Source organism: Populus trichocarpa, chromosome 5 (genome assembly GCF_000002775.5).
Source record: "Populus trichocarpa isolate Nisqually-1 chromosome 5, P.trichocarpa_v4.1, whole genome shotgun sequence".
Taxonomy (NCBI): domain Eukaryota; kingdom Viridiplantae; phylum Streptophyta; class Magnoliopsida; order Malpighiales; family Salicaceae; genus Populus; species Populus trichocarpa.
In genome coordinates this window covers 20,084,974-20,107,706 of record NC_037289.2, presented here as the reverse complement: position 1 = coordinate 20,107,706, position 22,733 = coordinate 20,084,974, and the positions used below count along the sequence as shown (strand labels likewise).

The 22,733-nt window shown below is 32.8% G+C and overlaps 4 protein-coding genes across 6 annotated transcripts; all 4 read right to left on the bottom strand.

Moving 5' to 3' along the window:
• Window positions 1-667: 667 nt before the first annotated feature.
• Window positions 668-2,084, bottom strand: LOC18099625 (abscisic stress-ripening protein 3). Its single transcript, XM_006383567.3, has 2 exons — window positions 1,769-2,084; window positions 668-1,052 (listed from the first exon to the last, which is right to left on the bottom strand). Exons 1-2 carry the CDS (start codon window positions 1,997-1,999, stop codon window positions 873-875), a joined length of 411 nt encoding a protein of 136 aa, XP_006383629.3. The 5' UTR covers window positions 2,000-2,084; the 3' UTR covers window positions 668-872.
• An 8,356-nt stretch (window positions 2,085-10,440) lies between these two features.
• LOC7469228 (protein SET DOMAIN GROUP 41) lies at window positions 10,441-14,124 on the bottom strand. Of its 2 annotated transcripts, XM_024601589.2 has the most exons (5): window positions 12,948-14,124; window positions 12,792-12,831; window positions 12,595-12,695; window positions 12,327-12,425; window positions 10,441-11,589 (listed from the first exon to the last, which is right to left on the bottom strand). In XM_024601589.2, the coding sequence occupies exons 1-5, from the start codon at window positions 13,608-13,610 to the stop codon at window positions 10,576-10,578; spliced, it is 1,917 nt and encodes a 638-aa protein (XP_024457357.2). In that variant the 5' UTR covers window positions 13,611-14,124; the 3' UTR covers window positions 10,441-10,575. The 2 variants fall into 2 exon arrangements, with proteins under 2 accessions (XP_024457357.2, XP_024457358.2); XM_024601590.2 differs by lacking the exon at window positions 12,327-12,425.
• A 134-nt stretch (window positions 14,125-14,258) lies between these two features.
• Window positions 14,259-16,928, bottom strand: LOC7469227 (thioredoxin Y1, chloroplastic). Of its 2 annotated transcripts, XM_024601591.2 has the most exons (5): window positions 16,579-16,928; window positions 15,603-15,691; window positions 15,195-15,372; window positions 14,522-14,600; window positions 14,259-14,432 (listed from the first exon to the last, which is right to left on the bottom strand). In XM_024601591.2, the coding sequence occupies exons 1-4, from the start codon at window positions 16,756-16,758 to the stop codon at window positions 14,535-14,537; spliced, it is 513 nt and encodes a 170-aa protein (XP_024457359.1). In that variant the 5' UTR covers window positions 16,759-16,928; the 3' UTR covers window positions 14,259-14,432; window positions 14,522-14,534. The 2 variants fall into 2 exon arrangements, with proteins under 2 accessions (XP_024457359.1, XP_002306702.1); XM_002306666.4 differs by having other exon boundaries at window positions 14,259-14,600; window positions 16,579-16,926.
• A 2,059-nt stretch (window positions 16,929-18,987) lies between these two features.
• Window positions 18,988-22,389, bottom strand: LOC7492471 (protein PHLOEM UNLOADING MODULATOR). The gene is made up of 4 exons (XM_002306665.4): window positions 21,993-22,389; window positions 20,476-20,870; window positions 19,659-19,852; window positions 18,988-19,561 (listed from the first exon to the last, which is right to left on the bottom strand). The coding sequence occupies exons 1-4, from the start codon at window positions 22,292-22,294 to the stop codon at window positions 19,163-19,165; spliced, it is 1,290 nt and encodes a 429-aa protein (XP_002306701.2). The 5' UTR covers window positions 22,295-22,389; the 3' UTR covers window positions 18,988-19,162.
• Window positions 22,390-22,733: the final 344 nt, after the last annotated feature.

Below are 22,733 nucleotides of genomic sequence, written 5' to 3'. Positions count from 1 at the left end.
AACCTATTACACATGATAAAACTATACAAGAAGAAACATAATATTTCCTATATTACAACACATCCCATAATAGGGATCAAATATACCTATTAATCATAATTTATAAAACAAATTCCAACATTTAAACTAAAAAGTACTAGTAAGGAAGAAAACATAGATAAGATAAGCAATATAAGCATTTGATTTGTTTGTTATCATAAAATGAAACCTTCTTAAATGGGTGTGGTGACAATGAATATTTGGGCTTCTAAATAGTATTTAATTACTGTTTTATGATAAAAAGACATCTATAGTAAAAATAAGAATAACATATTCTTCTGTATCTCTTGTTTTTTTTAAAAAAATTGGATTTTATTCCAAAATTATCCCTAAAATGTATTTATTTTAAACTTTTATCTTCGTTTAACTAAACACTTTTATTTCCGTGTCTCCTTAATTCTAAAATAATAACTAAACACAATCCTCGAATTGGAATAATTAAATGACTTATTATGCTCGAATATATTGGCGAGAAATCAAACGGCACGGCCGAATATCACCCAGTATTGTCTTCGGGGAAATCTGAAGACACCAGGAAATACACCTAAATTATTCAGATTATAATAGCGGCCAGAAATAAAATGATTACTTCATAAAAAAAAATTAAAAATGATCCTAAATACTAATATCACATAAACATCTCAGATATTATTATAAACAAGAATTAATATAGCGTACAAAGCAAAAGAGCCAGATAGCACCGGTTCGGCAGGGATACAAAATCTCGTGCATACAGGTATTATTTAGGAGGGGTGATGTATAACTATAGTGATTAGTTACTTAACCAAGATTAAGGCCTGTAACACACAAGATTGATTAATTAATTAAAACAATTAGAAGCGGTGGTGCTTCTTTCCGTTAGCCTCTTCTTCCTCTTTCTTGGTTTCTTTCTTGTCATGATGCTCATGGAATACAAATCCACCGGATCCAACTGCAGCTGCCGCGGCAATCTCCTCCTCTATCTTGTGCCTGTGTGCATGCTCTGGGTCTTTCTTTGACTCGTGCTTCTCATGCTAAATTATTAAAGCAACAAATAAATATGGAATAAAAAAAAAACGATTCCTTGCTGGCTTTCTGATTTTCTTGAACTTTCATTAAAGAAAAAAAAACAGAGAGAAAAAATAATTGTTTTATAAAAACAAGGATTGATATATAGGCCTGGTATCTTTTTACAGGTGTTCAGAAAAATAATTTGTCCCGAGTTATGAAAAATAATTGAATAAAGATTTTGAAGCAAGGCTGTTTGTTTTTTTTTTTTTGTATAAAATATATTAAAATAATATTTTTTATTTTTTAAGATTTATTTTTGATTTAGCAGCTCAAAACAATTTAAAAATATAAAAAAATCAAGAATTTTGAAAAACATAATTATTAGACTATAAATAGTATCAGTAAAAATTATATACACACATGTTATTTGTTTGTAGCTCTTGCATTGAAATTTTTAAAATGAGAGAATCCCACATCAATTATACACACACACACTTCTATACACAATCCACCAACTTACCCTTTTTTGTAAAAAAAAAAAAAAACGTATAACAATAACCATTCTAAAAAAACAATGATTGAAAACAGGTGTTTTTTAAAAAGATTGATTATTACATGAAATAAAAGAATACCTTAAAAAATATATTAACATGAATATATGTGTGTGTGTGTGTGTGTGTGTGTGTGTAGTAACATACAGAATTTAAATTAGCGAGTGACAACTGACAAAACATTGTACCATGGAAAAAGCACCAGCGGCAGCAGTTCCAAGCTCACCAACGTGCTCAAGATGCTTGTGATGCTTCTCTTCTTTTCTGTAATCAACATCTGGGACAGCAGGAGGTGGAGCATCATAACATGTGGCAGTCTCTGAATACTCAGCGGTCTCAGAGTAGACACCGGCCTCATCTGGTTTCTCCTCGCTCTTGTGGTGGTGGAAGAGGCCATGGTGCTGCTTCTCTTCAGCCATGCTCACAGAAGGTATTAGAGCAAGAATGAGGCAATTAGAGCGTGTTGGGAAGGTTTTTTATGTATGGTGTGTTGTGGTATAGCTTGAATTTGTAGGGCTATTTATAGGTGCATGATGGCAAAGTGTGCCTCGTTCTAATTAATCTCCTTTATAATCTTGGTGAAAAGTAAATAAACATTAGATGGATGATTAGGATATCTGGGATCACGGATTATTTATTTATCTATTACTTTTAATGAAGTTCTTTGCACGTATCATCATGGAGGAAATTAGATATGGTTGCTTTTAACAAAAATTAAACCCTAGAATGCACTGTGTCATCTCCTTCGAACCAAGCGTAAATAAGAAATTCTATATTTAAATAATTCTTTTGATTTTTGTGCAATTTCTTGGATATTGCTTCGAAACATTGCTCTTCTTTTATAAGACAACATCACTATATACGAAGAGCAGGTAGTATAATTCAGGAATGAAAAGGCAGAGATTACACTAAACCTATCAATATATATAGTTGATTTCCATTAGCTTGGCTGATCAGTAAAGAAATTAGACCTGGTATAAATGAATCACCTAAAATCAAGTATATGGAAGGATTAAATGCATTAATAAAATCCAACTCTTATTTTTTAAAAAATATTAAATGAACCTGATTCATATATACCCATATTTACATAAATTCTTTATACAAGTCAATAATAATTGTTGAAATACATGGCATCTATCAGTCAAAACATTTTAGTTCGCATGAAATTTGTTTAATGTAATAACCATCCCCGTATCTTTTCATAAATTTCGTGTTGATGATCAACTCGAAAGTTGAAGAATGATTCGCAAGTAGATGCAGATTTGCTCCATCCCTTTAATTTCATTAGCGAAATTACATAATTACTTTTTTATTTTTTTAAAAATGGATTTTTAATAATGGTTTATATAAATAATAAAACATCTTCATATATATATATATATATATATATATATATATATATATATATTTTATAATAATTTCATGTCGTAGCTTAGTCGACATGATAGTAGATGCACATAATAATTTCATTTTAGTATTTTCTATTATCTGTCTATTATTTTTATTTTTTTGAAAAAAAAGGTGGATGAATGCGCCTGACCCTTTTTCGTGTTTTTCTCTTTTTTTCCCCTTATTTTTCTTTGGTTTTATTTTACACTTTGAAAAACATTTACTAGATTCATTAACTTTTCAATTTTAACACGATTCTTAGATACTATTATAAATTTATATTTGAATTTTAATAATTTTTTTCTCAATTATTATGTATCTAATATAAAAAAATAATAATATCAATAATAAATTGTTCATGAAAATTCAATTCAAGTCTTTTTTATTCTTTAAATAAATTAGTAAATGATGTTTAATTTTATCTTTCAATCACACATAAAATATAAACATACTATTTTGATATATTTTAAAATTGATTTAACAATCATATTTTTTTTAACAGAACAATAATTTTAGTTAAAAACATTATGTTTGCTATGAGAAACAAGAGATATATTAATAAAAAAATTATCTTGATTGTATTTTTGGTTTAATAATAGTATAAATTTTTTTCTAAGATTTGAATTTTTTTTTTTACATTTTAAAAAAATTATTCCTCTACATTGTGAATGGGCATACAACTAGTTTTTTTTAAAAAAACTTAAAGTCATTAGTGTTTTATTGTGACTCTAGATACATTGCATCATTCATTATAATGTATGATGTTTTTACACTTTTTATCAAAACTCACAAAGCTTGCAATAGGGAGGAAATAATATTTTTAAATGAATTCATTAGGCATTACAAGATTGATCAGGGATAAATTGGTTCACATATATTTTTTTTACAATTTTATCTTTTGACATTATATTATTGAACCTCAAGTTTTATGATTTTTTTATTTTTTTTGTAGGGTTATTTATGATGCAAATTAATCAAATTAACCCGAGTTATATTTGTTTAGTTTTCAACATTTTTTTATTTAACTTTGGTTTTGTTTGCTAGTTTCTTCTTTTTGGAGTCTAATTTTTTTTTATCTCAATCTCATATCAAAGATGGTTAATTAATTAAATTAACCTGAGTTGATTTATTTTTTTTCTTCAACACAATTTTTTATTTTTTTTATTTGATATTAAATTATTAATTTTTTATTTATTTATTTATCTCAATCTCATATAAATTTTGACTCGTGTTATCATCATCTTAAAAAATTAACCCAAATTTAACCCAATCAGCAATATATAGCAAGCCAGCTATCTAATGTTATCTATGCTATATGAAGATGAATTATCAATTAGAATATATGATATTTTTATAGGTCTTGAATCTCGAATGATGATGGGATCGTTGCCACGAGGATGTAATCGAACTGCCGCTTCTTTAAAAAAAAAAAAAAAAATTATTTCCCTTCAATCTTTCAAACCTCACATAAGCTTTAAAGAAAAACAAAAGGAGAAGAAAGAAAAGGAGATTGGCTGTTTTTTTTGTATATCTTGACCAGGTTCGAGCTGTTAATATGGGCGGTGGCGAGGGCCCATTGAATGGCTGCTGAAGTTCCAGCTCGTGTCGGCAAAGGTATTATTAAAGCAATTAAACCAACTGGGGTCGGCGTCGCTGTTCCTCCTCCCCAGTTTACAGCTTTTTATTTATTTATTTATTTATTCACATCCCCATTTCTGTTCACCAACAAAATCAAAACCTCAGAACCCCGCCAGAAAACTGCTGATTTTCAACTTCAAGCAACCAAAACACCAACACCACAAAAAACCCATCTTTGATCACCAAAATAGTACAAAACACCAACATATATATATATATATATATTGTTTAGACAAAAATATTAAATTAATATTTTTAGATATTTTTTAATTGTTAAAAATTAAAACAAAAAATTAATTTTTACATATTTTAAATTAAAAATTATTAAAAAAAAAACTCAATCAAATAGCAATAACAAGTGCAACTGTAGCCAACGAATGAGCGTCATAAAACGATAAGATTGCCTTTATTGAAGAAGTTGGATTTCATTAAAACATTTGTTTTGGTGGGGCACTCCACTTTATCTGTCTTTTTATTCCCCGCCTAAAAGGTAACCAAAAACGACGAAGTAACAACCACAATAAAATTTTAGATATAAATGAAACTAAACGAGCAAGATCAGTACTGATTTTCTCAGGCAACGAGCAAGACACGTGTTGAGCCAGATGTACAGGCTCGGGAAAGAGATGGTGTAGTGTGGATTAGGTTAGTGGGCTCTCGGAAACATACAGAGTATATGGTGGGGCCACGTTTGTAATGGACCATTAGATGCTAATGAGAGGTCAACATCCAAAAATATAGCAAAGAAAAACATTAACATCTGATGACGATGATGATGATGTTGAGGTCGGGATAGTAACACACACACACGATTAATGTTAATGATGTGTAAAACTGTGCGTCGCAGGTTAATCCAGGACCATGCGACCTGAAATCTTCATCGGATTTCAAATAGACAAAACATAGGTTTGCAATTAGTGTAACTTAGATGAGATTCAATATTTTTTTTTATTTATTTTAGTAAATTTAAAAAACATAAAATTAATTTATAAATAGTTAGCTTTATATTTTTTTATAACCTAAATACACATAAAATGTTTCTTTAATATTTTAATGTGAAATAATTATATATATATATATATATATATATATATATATATAATTTCCAATCATATAAATTAACTTCTTATATGACATAACTATATTTATATAGTTTATATTCAGTTGTAATGTTTATTAATTTTTTTATATGAGATATTAAAATATTAAATATTTTTTAAAAAAATTTAAAATTAACTTGAGTCAATTTATATGACTTGAGACTCGATCTCTTTACTGCATCAACCGGTTTTAGTAGCTACTAGTTACATGCCCCGCGCGATGCCGCGGGTCAATTATTTTTTGCATTTTAAAAATAGTCAAGATCTAAAAGTGTTAGGTTTTTTTGCAAAGTTATACCCAAGAGTCTCAGGTTTGGTTGCAACGCCTGACCCAAGAGTAATGTTTATAATATTAATAATAACATTAAACTTGGGTTAACCCTTAGCATAAAAGTGTCTGGACTGCAATATCAGACCCAATAGCATTGGACGTGGGTCTGACTGCAAGGTCGTGTCATAAAAGTGTGATAATTAAATAGATTAGTTAAAAAGAAAAAAAAAACCAACAGGAAGAAAAAAACTAATGAAAAAAAGAAAAAAATATGAATTAATTGGGTTAACCCTTCAAACCAGGTTAACCCGTCATACCTTGAATTCACATCGTGAAAGTTTGATAATTAAAAAGAAAAAAACAAATTAATGGGTTAACCCTTTAAACCAGGTTAATCCGTGTAATGAAAGTTTGATAACTAAATAGAAAAAAAATTAACATTAACAATTTAAATTAAACGAAAAAAATTAATTAAAAAAAAAAACAAAAGGCATCAGCCTTTTCACTGTGGACTGCACTGTGCAGTCCACAGTCAAAGGTATAAAAAAAAAACTAAAGGCATCAGCCGAGAACTACTTAGAAAAAAATTTAACATTAATAAACTAAATTAATTAAATAAAATTAATGAAAAATAAAAAAATAAAAGAAAGAAAACCTCTAAGAAGAAAAAAAAACTAAATAGAAAGAAATTTAACATTAACAAACTAAACTAAACGAAAAAAATAATTAAAAAGAAAAAAAAGCAAAAAATAAAATAAAATTCAGGTTAACTCGTCAAACCAAGTTAACCCATTAAACCCGGGATCCGTGTCATGAATGTCTGATAACTAAATAAAAAAAAGTGAACATTAACAAACTGAACTAAAATAAAAAAAATTAATTAAAAAGAAAAAAAAATTCGGGTTAACTCGTCAAACCATATTAACCTGTTAAACCCAGTATTTGTGTCATGAAAGTCTGATAACTAAATAAAAAAAAATTTAACATTAACAAACTAAATTAAACAAAAATATTTATGAAAATAATAATAAAAAAAATTGACAGGTCAACCCGGAATTAACTAGGTTCACCCATGAAACCAGGTTAACCTGCGAAACTCGGGATATGTGTCATGAAAGTCTAATAACTAAATAGAAAGAAATTTAACATTAACAAACTAAACTAAACGAAAAAAATTAATTAAAAAAAAACAAAGAAAGAAGCAAAAAAAAATCCCAAAAAGCATAAAAAAAACAGCTAAAAAAACTTAGACAACTTAAAAAAAAAACAAAAACAAAAACAAAACGCCTAAGGAATCAGTGTATTACTGTGGACTGCACTGACACTGATTCCTTTTAGCTATTTATGAAAATTTGATAACTGAATAGGAAAAAAAAAATTACGGGTTAACCCAGAATTAGCTGGGTTAACCCGTCAAACCCGGAATCCGTGTCGTGAAATTTTGATAACTAAATAGAAAAAATTTAACATTAACAAACTAAATTAAACGAAAAAATTAATTAAAAATAAAAACCAGAAAAAAATCCGGGTTAACCCATCAAACCCGGAACCCGTGTCATGAAAGTTTGATAACTAAATAGAAAAAAATTTAACATTAACAAAAAAAAAATTCATTAAAAAAAACAAAGAAAAAAAACAGCTTAGCGTTTCACTTTAGACTGCACTTGAAAAAATAATTAATTAAAAAGTAAACCAGAAAAAAAATTTGGGTTAACCCGTCAAACCCGGAACCCGTGTCATGAAAGTTTGATAAATAAATAGAAAAAAATTTAACATTAAAAAAAAATAAACAAAAAAAATCATTAAAAAAAAACAGCTTAAAAAAATAAAACAAAACAACTTAAAAAAAAAAGAAAAAAAGCAAAAAAAAGAAAAAAGAAAAAAGAAGGGAAAGCAGCTGCTCAGCGTTTCACTTGGATTTGCACAGTAAAACGAGCAGTTTTAGTATATTTTACAATTACAATGTTTCAAACATCCAAGGTCTCTTTTCTTGTGCTGACAACTGATCTTGACGCCATGTTCTCCGTCCTTTGAAATAAAATTAAAATCCATTGTACAGCTTCCCAACTTTTCGCTGTAGGGGTTTTGGTGAAAGAACAAGTATCAATTGGTTAGTGTTATACTTGCTCGGGAAAAGATTTTTGGTAATGTACAATAATAGTGATATTTTATTAATTATTTTTAAAATTTATTAAAAAAGAAAATTTATAATTTATCAAAAAGAAAATCTCTTTCTTTTTCCTTATTGTATCTTTATATTTTAAAAAAATAGAATTTATGGAATAACTAATAATAAAATGTTAATAGCTACTGAATATCATATAATTACTCTAGACCGGCCTATATTTATGGTGTTATTTCATAAAATTTGTCGGCCGTTTTTCAATTAAATGGAAGAAATAAAATATACAAATGTAAGTAACTCAATTGCCTTATTAGTTATTATTTACGAAATTATAGGTATTAGTAGCATATTCGCATGCATTTCACTTTATTTTGGGTTTTTTTTTTCTAAACTTAAAAAAAAATTAAAAATATAAAGATTTTTTTAATAATATCATTAAATCCAATTAAGCGGTTTAATTTTAAAACTTGTCAACTTGACTTCTTGTCTAACTCGAGTTTCGAATTAAATCGCATAAGAGTTAATTCAAAGTGAATTATTCAATTTAATAGGTCAAAAAACAACTTGGATGATCGGTAAAAACATAACAGTTTTTTTAAAAAAATTAAGACAACAATTTTTTTTATATTGAGATAATGTCAGATTAGATTGACCTTGATCACTCTGCGACTTGAGTTATGGACTTCAATAGATTTAACAACTTTGTTGTTTTTGTAATTTTTTTTGTTTAATTTTATGTTAACATTAGATGCTTTCAAAATCAAGTATCAAACATAAAACCAATATTTATTTGATATTGTGATAACCCTATAGAAAGTAGAAAAAAATAAACCATGAATTCCATTTCTTAACCAATTTAAATATTGAATAAGGTGAAATAAAAAAATAGAAAAATTAAAGGATCATAAACTAAAAAACAAATCAGGTTTGATGGGTAAACTCATTAAACCCATAATTCTGTGAATTGACTAACCTGGGTCAACACGTCAAACCCGCAAATCAGGTAATGGACTCAATTGTGATTAATAACTTATTTTTTAAAAATATTGTTTATTTAATTATATGATAACAAAAATAGACAATCGCAAAATCAAGCGTCAAACCATTACTGAAACCTTTTTTTTTAGACTTTGATAAACTCATAGAAAGCAAAACAAAATAAATTATGAAACTCCATTCTGAATCAGTCCAATATCAAAGGATAAAATTATATAAAAAAAAAAGTTAAACTCGTCATACCCGTCAACATGCCCATGGACTTTCTATAATTTAATAACATGTTTTTTTCTGAAACTATTTTTTTTAACGGTATGATAAAAAGAAAAACAGACAATCACGTAATCAAGTTCAATTAAAAAAATGCCTCGCTAAACCCGCAAACCGGGACAATCAGGGTTACCTCGCCAAACTCGCAAACCAGATCATTGACTCCACAAAGTTTATTAACCTAGTTTTTTTAAATCATTTTTTATTTAACTTTTTAAAAATTAACTATTCCGCGATGCTAAGATATTTTTCTAATATCAACCCAACACTAAGATATTTTTTTAATACTGCAATAACTATATAAAAAAAAATTAAAAAAAATTATTAACTTCAAACCTAATAAACATATTATATAAAGACTAAATTAAAAAAATAAATAATACAAAAAAAGTCAAAATACAAAAAAAAAATTACACGACCATAAATTACCATTATAATCCACAATATTAATAAAAATGGAGAAATATTATTATCCCCGCAACTTTTAGCTTTAGTTATAATTATAATGTAATAATAATATTATTTATATTATTGTTTCAGTCACTTGTCCAGAAAAAAAAATCTCAAAAAAGAAAAAGCTTCTATAGAATTGATGATCGCAGCTCCCCCGGGGTAGATTAGGAAACCTTATAAAGCGAAAACCCTTTCAGACGGCATGGGGTCAATCGTTGCGCCATTTATAGTTTTAAAATCCGGATCAGAGTAGCCTGATAGTCGATCTAGAATCCGACCATTCTAGGGCTGAAACCGAATTGAATTAAAAAAATAAAAAATAAAAAAAAACTCAATATAACCCAACAATCCATTGACCTGGCCAAAAACCTGGTTATAACCCATTAACTTTTTTTTTTTTTTACTAAAACAATATCGTTTTGATTTTAAAAAATATTTGACCCGAACGACCTATAACTCGGACCGGATCTAAAAACTATGGCGCCATTATTGTGGGCGAGTGGTCTGTAGATCATGCAATATTTCAAACTTGACCATCTGCACCAGTACACCTTGGTTGTGTTGTGCACTGCAGGAGGCTCGCGAAATCTGGAGCCAGCAGATCTTCGAACCTAATTTTCATGAATACTTAATTCTTATAAGATTTCAATCTACCATAGGAATGGCAAGTGTAGAGTTGACTAGCAAGTTACAAGTTAGATGGCCTGCTGCATATGTAATCCACGAGTGCAGTTTTTTATAATTTTTTTTTTATTTCCCCTCATAATTTAGAGCACTCCGAATGTGACTACTCCAATGAGAATGAGGACCATAACATATGCCAGCTAAAAATCCTCCATAGAGCAAGCAATGAACACCAAGCTGAAAAGTATTTATTCTCCATTGGTCGGTGTACCCCAGAGCCTCAATTCCAGAAACACTTTTGTTGGTCCAACAATTGAAATCCACATCGTTATGGGTTAATTCAGCATCAAAATCCCAAATGTCCAAGGATTTCCCAAGCCAACTGAAATCTGTGGGATCTTTAAACATTTTCAAGTAGCGGTCGCCTTGAATCAGAAAACCCCAAACTTCTTGCAACAAACTACCAATGCAATCAAGAAACCTGCTCGACACGCTGTCAAAACCTGCCTTTCGGATGTGATCTTGACCAAATGATAAATTTACTTCAAAGCTTTCAAGCAATGAGCACTTGGAGCATTTGTGCTTAGCTAGAGGAGAAAGATTCAAGACAGGAAACCCACATTTTCCAAGAGAATCCCATGCTGAGCTTTTAGCAAGAGCTAATAAGGACTCCCCTGCACTTGTCCAGAAGTTTGCAACAGATACAAGCAATGAAGATTCAAAACAAAACAGATGGTAAGTTGCAGTTGCAAGCAACAATGAGTATGCTGCACTGATTCTGGACATGCTCAAAGCTTCCCATGGAAGTCCACCCACCTCAGAATGCAGAGAAAATAAGTCACTTGCTCGTATTTTATAAGCAGAAGCCAGAACGGTATATGTGTTCAGAGCAAGATGGTGCAGGGCATGCAACCTGAAGTTCAACTGTGATTTTCCTTCTCTGACCTCTAACTGCTCATCAAGGAGGCCAGTGATCAGCATGTTCTCAAGCTTCTTGCAGCAAGATTCAGGATCACCAACAGCAAGATACTCGGCTGTAACTTCATCTACATAATCTGTCAGCTTTCTAGTTGCTTCATCCCTATAAAAGCTGAGTTCAGAACTTAAGCTCGAAGAGGCCAGATTTGATGCAGAAATTTCCTAGATGTGAGAATTCAGGGTTAATGCATGTTCAAAACAATATGTAGAATCAGTCATCCACCAATTTCTCAAACAAGGAAAAATATGTTCACCCTCCCAATCTTATGATTTGAGCTTTCAGAGAGGTTAGGACAGAATTCAATTTCAAAAGTTACCTCATAGTTCATGGTGAGAAAGAAGCCTTTTTGTTTACAATTTTTTTTTTGCAAAACCTAATAAACAAGAACACACTTGACATTTTCCAATCTCGGTGGGCAAGAGATGGAAGTGGAATATAATTTCCTAATAGACAGAAAAACCAAAATGACTTGTGACTCAAAGGATATTTGCCTTTTTGTTCACAGAAAGAGTGACAAAGGGTCGCTGGTCAATCATTTAATTTCCATTCACCACCATTGGCCTTTGATGTTGCATGGCAATTGCCAAATGCCAACTTCAATGGAGAATCATAGTGGTAGATCATAGCTTTGCCTGTCTTAACTCTTAAACCACTAGTCCTAAAAATTTTCTCATAAATGCGATGCGATCCTGACATGAAAAAAAGTGTCATAATTCTTATAAATTTTCTCATATGGAAAAACTTTTCATTGAAACAACGCGACCTTAATTGTCAACATCTTTCACGCATTAATATTGATCATAATTGCCAACCAAGTTTCAGTAACGATCTGATCATGAATCGGACAGTCATTGCACAACAATGCACATAATATTGTGAAAATATATAATAACATTACCTGCAGAACATGATCTACATAAGACGGGGGTGATGCAATGCATCGTGTACAGCAACAAATAAAACGATACTTGGCCCACAATTCTGACCGCCTTATTTCCTAGGAATAGCATCGGTGAACATAATGTAAATATTTCAAACAAGAAAGTTGGATTCTGTAATGCAGGATTTGATCGAGTGCAAAAAAATTAATTTGGAATCGTTTCATGTATTGGAACCTTTACGACAAGTAAAAGAACAGCACAGGAAGTGTAAAGAGATTTTACTACCTTAGGCTGCAACAAGTCTGTGTATGCCACAGTCACCTCCTCACCTCTCTTAATCCTCTTAATACTCCTCACAATCACTCTTGGTCCACTTCCACTACATCCTGCCAAACAACAGATTTAAAATCTAAACGAGCCAGATCATAATAAAAAAGAATCCTCCATAAAGAACAACCACCGCCACCAATATGCAGTATAACCTTTTGAGAATTCAATGTTGTTATGCACACCATTATCACTCTGCAACGCAGAAATAGACAGGTAAATTATAGCAAAAACAGATAAATAAAAAAGAATGCAACCAATATTTCAGTTTTATGGACTTCTTTTCAAGATGGAAATCACTGTGACTTTACTTCGGTGCCAGCAGGAAGAATTCGTAACCTCGACTCATCGCTGAACGGCAACACATTATCAGGAGGAGAAATAATAGATCGATAACAAGCATTGGGAGAACAACTGTGATTAATCCACGAGAAATTGGGGCCATAAACAGCAATCCCGATGGAGCGCCCTTCGTTATCGTGTACCTCAACGGCGTTCGTTAGCACCAAGCACAACGCAGCCTCCAACAAAACAGCGTCATTTTTTTCGTTTTCAACCATCTCAATCCTTCTCGCAGCTGCTATGGCCTTCGCTCCATATCTTACGTGAGCTGAAATCTCTTCGTCGGCCATCAATTTCTCTCGGTTCGTCAATAAGCCACAAATTCTGTTGGTGGAGGAGGAGGGGAGAGAGAGAGGGAGTAGGCGGAGGGCAGCACGGAGGTCGGAGGAGGGGGGAGAGTGGAGGAGGTGGAGTTCGGCGGGGGAGAAGTGGGAGGAGGAGCAGATAGAGGAACAGTAGAGTAGCGTGGGGACATGGTGATGCTGGGTAAAATTAGCACTAGGGAGACGGGAGAAGCAAGAGGAGCAGTGAGAGTGAATGAAAGAATCGTGAAGAGCGTAAGAGAGAGGGATCACCGATGGGGTAATGTCCTCGCCAATTTCTATGTCCTCTTCACCGGCTCTCATCTCCATCTTGATTCTTGAATCTCGAGCGAGCGTGGCAACTGGCACGGGAACCTCTCTAACGGCTCACGGGCTCTTTCAAGAAATATTGAAGTGGAACGAAACATTCAGGACTTCACTTTTGTATGGTCCGGTTCAAATTTGGGCCCGACTTCTAGGTCCAAGCTTCTGCCACCCTGCGTCCATACGAGGAAGGAGCATTCTAAAAGATTGCTTGGCTTCCTATCTCGCAGAAAAGTGGTGTTTGTAATTTTGTGGGCAATTTGTATGCTGAGTTCAGGTGGGCAGAGACTGCTAACATGCAAGAGAAAAGTTTCATATATGCATCCTGGAATGCTGCATTTCATGGGAATTGGAAAGACAGGATTGACGAGGTCTGATGGTCCGGTTTTCTCCGGAGGTTTGATGATCCATCTCATGGATAGCCAAACATGTTCCAACTAAAAACCCGTGAACATCGTCCATGGCATGGCATCATCCTGCATGTAATTGTCCAATAATACTTCCTGGTCAGAAGGTCCCAAATGTCAAAGCTTGGGCCTAAAATAAGATCGATATTTTGTTGGATGGAATTCATCCGTTTACAGCTTGGTAATCGTTTTTATCATAATCAAAGAACAGATTCTCTCATCAAAACTACATAACAGATACAAATCATTAGCATAACAGTTTTACTTGATCAACATATTCAGGAACAATTTCAGTCACTTTCTTGGTACACAGACATGGAGATAAATTGAAAAGAAAAGATGGTAGGTGATGGGAAGAGCAGGGTGATCTAGCCGTAAAGAATCCAATGGCTTCTCATTATATTGATCTTTGAACTGGGAGCTGAATAACATAAGAGAGAGAGGGAGAGAGATTTATTCGCCTGGAGTTTCATAACACAATATGGAAAGAAGATAAAAAGGGATACAAACAAGCTGGCGGCTGCTATTGCTTGACATTCAGTGAACTTTCAATGCGTTGGATGAGCTGATCTTTAGTCAAAGCACCCTCCTGCAAATGATAGAACCAAGATCGCTAAAAAACTCAAATGGGCAAATAGATGACCACAAGTGGCTACATAACAAGAAGCAATAGAACTAGAAAAACTTGAAAACAATGTAGCATTATAAAGTTCCCTCTTCTCTAATGGACGCAGGCCTTGTGGTCAAACATGCAGATCTTTATCATCTCTTTATTTTTGTTGGGTAGTTAATCAGAAAGGATCAACCTAAACATCACAATTGACTTAATAATTTACAATCAAGTTATCAAACATATGCATGTTCCCAGGCACATAAGAGTTATGTACCTGATTTGATAGCCTCAGAAACAAGATTTATGCCTTTCAGTAGCCTACATGCAGACAAGATTGTTTTCCAAAATCTAGTATAAACTCGAAAAATTAGAAAACTTCCACTGCAGTTTCCTATTAAAAAAAAAAAACAACAAAAAATTTGAACAAAATCCATTTTCTCTAGTTCAAAAAAATCTATCTGTCCCCTCTATAACAAATATTTAGAAAATGGCCTTAATTCCACAACTGAATAGGTCTCAGGATGTATGGCTATTTTCACTTGAGAGCAAAGAGAAATTAAATCAACTTACAAAACGATCATATGGCTCTGCATCCTTGAATATGATAAAAGTCGGCAAGGCCTCTATTTTGTATTTATCAGCAATGCTGGGATATTTCTCAGTGTCGATTTTCACCACCTGAACCGTGTCTTTCAGCACAGCACCGACTTCATCGAGAATTGGAGCCATAAATTGACAAGGACCACACCTGTACACCACAGGTTAGTTTACTTCTATTCAATTGAGATTCTAAATCAATCCAAAATGCTAACATCAGCAAATCTTAAAGATCCTTATCCGTCACCGAGCTACTCAATAGCCAAGTTCATAACCTTGCCAATCGAAAGGTTAACACACACACACACACACACAATCTGCATAGTATTAAAGGAAGAGTACAAACAGAAATCTTAAAGAAAAGATAAGAAAGTAAATCACCAGGTTGCATAAAAGTCAACGAACACGGGTTTGTCAGAATTCTGTAGCAACTCATCAAAGGTGGAAAAAGTTTGCTTCTTTGCTGCAACCTGTGATAATCATTTGAAAAACAAACAAAAAAAAAGGAATCAATGCATATGGAATAAATAGCAGTTTGAACTTGATAGCTCAGACACACAACAAAACTATTACATAAAGCCTATACATATTGACGACAATACAATCAAAGTCAGATTGACTGTTCTTGTTAATTGCTTACATTTATAACAGATACAACCAGACAGATATTGGGAAAAACCAAAGTAGGAGAAAGAATTGAATCCCATGGTTGCCAATGACGCCTAAAGCCTTTGAGTAATGGCGCGCATCTGAGTAATGCTCACCTCCATTACCTCCATAATGAACTGCATCATATATCTTACAAGTTTCTCTCAAACATCCAAGTTCTAAAATCTTGCATATGAGCTACACTACATAGATATAGAATAACCCAGGATGTGTTTGACTCAAAACGATCCACGTCAATCTATGTTTGAAGAATTATGGTTAAAGGTCAATGAGAATGACAGTTAAAAACCATTGGAGATAAGAACCAGAACAAATATAATTAGCATCATTGTTACAATCATCAGGCGATAACTACCATTAGATAATTTCATAAAGTTGACTACCAAAACTATCAGTAACAATAGAAACTAAGAACAAAGATGTCAAATGTAGATACAGAGTCCTAAATGTCAATCTTTCATTGAATTAGTTCCACATAAAGAGCAACCAAAAGAGTCTACAATTTTATTGCAATATTTTAAAAAACAATGTCTTAGTGTATTGAGTGGTAGTTACCCAAATCCCAAACCTAACAACTACAAATTCCAACCAACATAAATAAATAAAAACAGCAATCAATTAATACCAGTCCCCAATAAACCTTTAAATCTCACCAATTTCAACAAAATAAAATAGAAAAAAGAGTTACCAGGGGCAAATTTCGCTGCCTGGAGTGGGAGGAAACCCCTCTGTTCCGAAACTGAAGTCGATGAAGCTGTGCTGGAAACTGGAGAGAAGAAAACGAAGATAATTTGGAAGAGTAATTAGAAGTGGAGTTGCGAGTATTCAATGAAGGAATTGTTGACGCTGAAAGAGAAGAAATCGCCATTTTCTTTCTGGATAGATATATCTTCAACGGCAGGGAGAGAATCCACAAGAACAGAAACCTAAAACGATTTTTTTTGGGTATAATAATCGGAGAGGCAAAAATATCTGTTTGGTGATGAACGTTCTGCTTTTGTCCGGAAACTCGTAGCGAACGCCTTTCATTTTCGAAAGGTAATTATACGGTATGGCTGATACAGGATAGTTTAAAGGTTCGGTGGGTTTTGATTCGTTGTATGGTGTGAATATGACGTGGCGCCACCTGATTATTTTTGTTTGATGGCAGAAACTGGAGAAGCGACAGCCCTGTCCTGCATTCCTGGAAATAGATTAATTAAGGTGCCCATTTTCCACGCGCCAACTTTCTTTTACCAGTATTAGAATTTTCTTAGATGAAAATGGGTTCAAGGCCCATGTGTAAATGGGCTTATTGAATCACCTGATCTGAAAGGTGGAATTTTAGCAGCCAATTGAAGGTTTTTGGATCTTCACCACCCATGTCTCCTTCTCCTTTTATGATTGATTGAAGGGAGATAAATTAATTATTACTTCTTATATACTAAAACGTGTGTGATTTTTAATGTATGTTTGTTATTGTATAAAATTTTATTTTTTTTCAGTATGAACCTTGAAGACGATCAAGTTGTATTTAAGAAGCAATTGATTTTATATTATTATTAAAGAGTGAGATTGAAAAAGGAGAAATCAAAATGAAAAACACGACAAACATAAGTGACGTACTATAAGTTTTGAAAATATTAACTTTGGTCCTTCAATTTAAATAATCATGTAAATTATATAATCGCGGTTCCTTGAAATTGTTCCAATTCCATTTTCATATAAATATTTATTTTTGTTATTTTTTGGTCTCCAGTTGAGAAATGAGAGAGAGAAAAGTCGCTGAATTCTAATGATAGAAAGAGAAACTTGTTGTTGGCACCAATTTAAACCACCAAAATAAAGGATTTCTGTGTCAAATTGTTTCATTTGATGCGAGAAGTTCGTATTGAGTGTACCTTAAAAGTTCATGACAGATCTGAGCTCGAGTTGATTTTTGATTTCGGGATAAGTTCGGTTTTTGGGACAGTTTTTTAGATTTTTTGAAATCATAAATGAGTTTGTCATGATTTTAAGATATTTTATAGGTGTTTGGAGTAAAAAAAATATTGCAAAATAGGTTTTTCCAACATAACATTAAATTAATTTAGACTTGGCAAGTCTGATATTTAAACAAAAAGTTTTACCTAGCTGGTTTGGTGTGGTTGATTTTGAGAGTTTATATTTACTTTAATAATTAGAAATTTATTAAATTTAAATTATCATGATAATAGTTGTTTTTTAAAATATTTTTTATTTAAAAATACAATGAAAAATTTATTATTAATCTCAAATTAATTTGAATATGGAAAAAATTTATTTTTTAAAATATTTTTAAAATACAAAAACAAATAAATTCTTGATCAATCCATTATTTACTGTACAGGTACAATCAGGAGTAGCATAGGTAAAAGTACAACTACGAGTAAAAACACATTTGAAATGAAACTTTTTGCATGTATATTCGATCTGCTATTTTCCTTGGATAAATTTTCCCTTCTTTCATTTCTTTCGCTCCAGGATCATTCTCCAATTCGCACGGAGTTTTTTAGCGCATGTTGTATATCAAGACGATGGTGTTGGAGTTCTAGCAACACTCGTTCATTTAAAAAAAAATAAAAAATTCACTTTTCATATAATAATATAAGAGTGATTATTTTCAGTGCGGTTTAATTTTTATCAAAAAAAATATAACCCAATCAAAAAACTTTTTTTTAAAAAAACAATACCAAACCAAAACCGGTTCAAACCAACCAGTTTTGATTCACTTTGATTTGATTTTTTTAAAACAAAAACCGGTTTGGCTCGGTTTTTTTGGTTTGGCTTGGTTTTTTCATTTTGACTCAGTTTTTTTCCAGTTTGACTTACTTTTTCAGTTTTGCTCGGTTTTTTCAGTTTGCCTCGATTTGACTCAGTTTTTTTTCCAATTTAGGTTCGGTTCAGTTTTTTCAGTTTCAAGCTTGTAAAACCAAAACCAAACCGGTTAGTTTTTTTAAAATTCTAATCGGTTTGATCAGTTTTTTTTCACAGTTTCATTTTTTTTTTTTTCAATTTTCTTAGTTTAATTGATATTTTAGGTTTTTTTTTTTGTTCATTTCTAGTGTTGCGTGGTCAGAAGACTAGGATCCTACATAAATTTCAATTATGGACCTGTAAGAAGCTGCTTTTAATCTCATCATCTTTTTTGGGGATTGGCACAATTCCATGAAATTCCCGCAGCCCAGTTCTGACACCAACAACAACAATGAAAATATTACATGCGTGGAATTACACTGCCGAAACCTTCATAACCATGAGAGAAAAACGTGAAATCAACCGTCGCTTGTCCATGTGAAGGCTAGAAGGACAATTGTTAGTGCAGAGAAAATGGTCGCACAAGAAAACAACCACAAATGCTTACTGTGGCCTTTGTTCTGGCTCTCCTGAGTGCCCAACTCAACCTCCTTGAGAAGCTCCCTCACTTCGTCCATGTCCGAGTCTTTTGCTGCTTGGATTAGTCTACCTTGAATTCTCTCAAGTTTTGCAAGTCTTCTACTTCTCATTGAATCCTTGGCTGGCCAGATAAAACCAGTCATCTTCCAGAGAAGGATGCCTACATAAATGGCCACCACACAGTCTACTGTGTAATGGTGGCGTTCCCGAATTTCTCTCTGGGCACTGTGCATCACAAGCAGCCATATGAAAGCTGAGCTACAGCCTCCATAAGCTTCCTACAATCATATGCCAAAAAAATTGCGTTCAAACTTCAGAGCAATTGCCATTAGATGATGGGATAAAGCAGTTTCAAAGTTTATAGTACAAGATTACCGTCCAAGCCATAGCTGTCAGCACGGCAACAAGCATATGGCCGCTGTATAGGAGGTCATTGCAGCCACCTCCAGCTTTCTTCAGAAGACTATACCATGATGCTCCTTCTGCAGGCGTGGGTCGTAAGAAATTTATGAGGAAGTTCATGGAACCCCAATCTGGCTGGTAATCACCGAGGTATTCCCCAGTATCAGCTGGAAAAATGAAAAGAAAGAAAACGTCAACAAAAATTTCCATTCAAAAGTGTTTTGCAGATGTGCACATCTGCCATAATTTACGACTGCTTAGTAATGAAATAAAGCACAGTTTATACAGCAACTACATATTTAATAGTTATAAAATCCCTCTGGTAGAGAACAGGCCTAAGAACTTTGTCTACACTAAAAGACCATCTAGAAGAATTAAATCAATCAGATTGAATTACTCAGAACTTTTAAATCTTCTTATCAAAGAAACTACATAACCCATTTGTTTAGTGCCAGTGGCACACACAAAAAACCAATATAAACATCTCATTCTGGTAAAAGTAGCTCGAAATGAATCCCCTTTGACATTCACAAGAAAATAATTTACGATTATGAGCTATAGTGACTTGAAGAATATGAACAATGTGATTCACCCACTCGGTGAACTGAGCAGTGCATTCAAATAGAATGTAACAAAGAGTTATGTTTTCCAAATAGTTCCATAAGAGTTTGTAAGCTTCATGATGGCTAAAAGAACTATTAAAATGCCTTCTAGAGTCTGATAAAACCATCAGAACACCAAATTCAGGAAAACAAACAAATACTGCAATTCAATTTCAATATAAACATACCATAAGCTATATCCTGATTTATTATCTGACGAATAGCATTTGCATCTGAAGCATAAGGAACATAATATTTCTGAGCCCAGTGATGAGGGTATGGAGGGACTCTAAACCGAGCTGCAGCACACCAAGGCCGGGCTGATGGTAGAATTGTAGATACAAAAGTTATAGCCCGAAGAAGACGGCCAATTGCCATAGTGAACATGTATCTTGCACCAAGACCAAGTCCAGGAGCTTCTACGGAGTCAAATAGCACGGAGAAAGCCAGCATCATAAACAACATCAGGAAATGATGCAGTCCAATAATACGGGCTCTTAGAATCTCAACCAATGTCTCTGGAAGCTTTTCATTCAGTGAAAGGAGCAACCACTGGCCGGTGTCAGGTAGAGGAGATGTATCACTGCTCAACATTATCAAGCCAACCATGAATACCATAAACATTTATGGCTATTGTTTTAAATCTAAATAGTTGAGGAGATGAAAGCTATAGTCTTGGCAGGAAACTGGCAGGATATATCACAACTTCAACAAATACAAGTCATTCCAAGTTAAATCTTTGTATAATTATCGGGGATCTTCATTTTGAAATGAGTAAACCACTAAATAACATTCACAATTTGTTGCAAGAAGAACAAAATTTATGATTCTTCAGGGCCTACATAATGTTTCATGGGGAAATAATAATTCTACACCTACTCTCAAGTACGGGTTCAGCAAGGATACACTGAGAATTTAACGGATCTTAATTTTGAAGTAGAGACCTCAAACATTTACATCCTCCGGTTTAAATTCAGAATTTGCTCTTCATTGGGAAAGCAGTGCATAATGGATTTATTGCCAGGATGAAAACAATCTTGAAAACCATCTGCAGCTCATCAACTAGCACAACTAAACACACATGTGAATTTCAAGGCCCTGAACACCTACAGATGTACTGGTTTTCTTTCTTAACTCTCTCTAGAGATTCCATGCATGGGACTCCTAAGGTTCTCAAATAAATTCATCTAAATTTTCTATGATCTAAATACGGAGATGCAAAGCATTTAATAGAAACAGGCAGTCTTTGCGATTGCAATACATAAAGACCTAAATGCAGAGTAGTTGTCCTTATTTCCCTAAGCCTCAAAAACAGCAGCCATCGTTTTGGGCAAAAATCTGGACAACATAGTCAGAGTTCATTCTGATTCTTACACTAAATCAATTAACATCCACCTGGGCCTTTGGCTGACCCGAATCAAGATTTATATCCTTTCACCATACTATACTGGAAATGTTCCTTGATATAGATTCAGGTTCAGTTGCTTCATTAATTATATCACTGGATATTCAAAGTCAAATCCAGATCAGATCCAGTGCTAATTTAATATCTTTCTAAATCAGTAAGTAAACAGCTATCATAACGCAGAAGAAACCATAGCAAAAAAGAACAGAAATAAAATACAAACTAGTTCCAAAAATCATTACTTCTAAAAACCAAAAACACAGGATATATTAAAACAGAAAAAGGCAACTGTGAAATTACCTGTGCCAATCAAGACCGAGAACAGCAGTGACAAAGCGCACAGAGAGAGCCTCGAAAAGAAGGCAAGTGAGCATAAACAGCATAGAAGCAACAAAGGGAATGGCAGCTCTAAACTCAGACGACCAGTGCTTGTAGAAAGGGACACGTGAGACGGCGATGAGAGCGAGTATTGACCATAATGCTGGCTGGAGACGCTCGTGCCAAGTTGGGGAAAGGTGGCGCAAATAGTCCACCACTACATAAGAAATTGCCGCCAGCCCTAAACCGGCGGTGGTTTTAGGCGGTGAGACCCACCGCCTCATGGTGGCAGTGGTGATGAGTAGTGGGAAAAACAGACAGTGAGTGTGGTGTAAGAAAAGTCGGAGATTCGAGGTCTTATTAGGAACAGGTTTTTTACTGAGATCTACTGTGCATGTAAAAATGAGAGAGGCATTTGTTTATTCTTATCTGACCCTTACAGCCTGAAGTAAGGAACATTATACCATCAGTACTTTTGTCTCTCTCTTTTTTTCATTTGTTTTTTTATTTTAAAGGTGTTTTTATAAAAAAATAATTTTTTTATTATAAGATATTTTATCGTTTTTATATATTATTTCAAAAATAAATTTTAAAAAATAAAAAAATATTATTTTAAATAATTTATAAATAAAAAACATTTAAAAAACAATCATTATTACATTACTAAACGACCTCGTAGATATTAATATCTAAAAACATACATAAATTATTCATTAGATTATA

Excerpts from the sequence above, each read along its gene's own strand:
- LOC18099625 (XM_006383567.3), bottom strand. The coding sequence starts at position 1,999 with ATGGCTGAAGAGAAGCAGCACCATGGCCTCTTCCACCACCACAAGAGC. Across the intron at positions 1,053-1,768 it reads CCGCTGGTGCTTTTTCCATG|CATGAGAAGCACGAGTCAAA; the intron begins GTACAATGTTTT and ends TTAATAATTTAG.
- LOC7469228 (XM_024601589.2), bottom strand. The coding sequence starts at position 13,610 with ATGGAGATGAGAGCCGGTGAAGAGGACATAGAAATTGGCGAGGACATT. Across the intron at positions 12,832-12,947 it reads TTCTTCCTGCTGGCACCGAA|AGTGATAATGGTGTGCATAA; the intron begins GTAAAGTCACAG and ends TCTGCGTTGCAG. Across the intron at positions 12,696-12,791 it reads CAACATTGAATTCTCAAAAG|GATGTAGTGGAAGTGGACCA; the intron begins GTTATACTGCAT and ends GTTGTTTGGCAG.
- LOC7469227 (XM_024601591.2), bottom strand. The coding sequence starts at position 16,758 with ATGGCGATTTCTTCTCTTTCAGCGTCAACAATTCCTTCATTGAATACT. Across the intron at positions 15,692-16,578 it reads GGCAGCGAAATTTGCCCCTG|GTTGCAGCAAAGAAGCAAAC; the intron begins GTAACTCTTTTT and ends TGATTATCACAG. Across the intron at positions 15,373-15,602 it reads GTTGACTTTTATGCAACCTG|GTGTGGTCCTTGTCAATTTA; the intron begins GTGATTTACTTT and ends TGTGGTGTACAG.
- LOC7492471 (XM_002306665.4), bottom strand. The coding sequence starts at position 22,294 with ATGAGGCGGTGGGTCTCACCGCCTAAAACCACCGCCGGTTTAGGGCTG. Across the intron at positions 19,853-20,475 it reads AAATCAGGATATAGCTTATG|CTGATACTGGGGAATACCTC; the intron begins GTATGTTTATAT and ends TCATTTTTCCAG. Across the intron at positions 19,562-19,658 it reads TGACAGCTATGGCTTGGACG|GAAGCTTATGGAGGCTGTAG; the intron begins GTAATCTTGTAC and ends ATATGATTGTAG.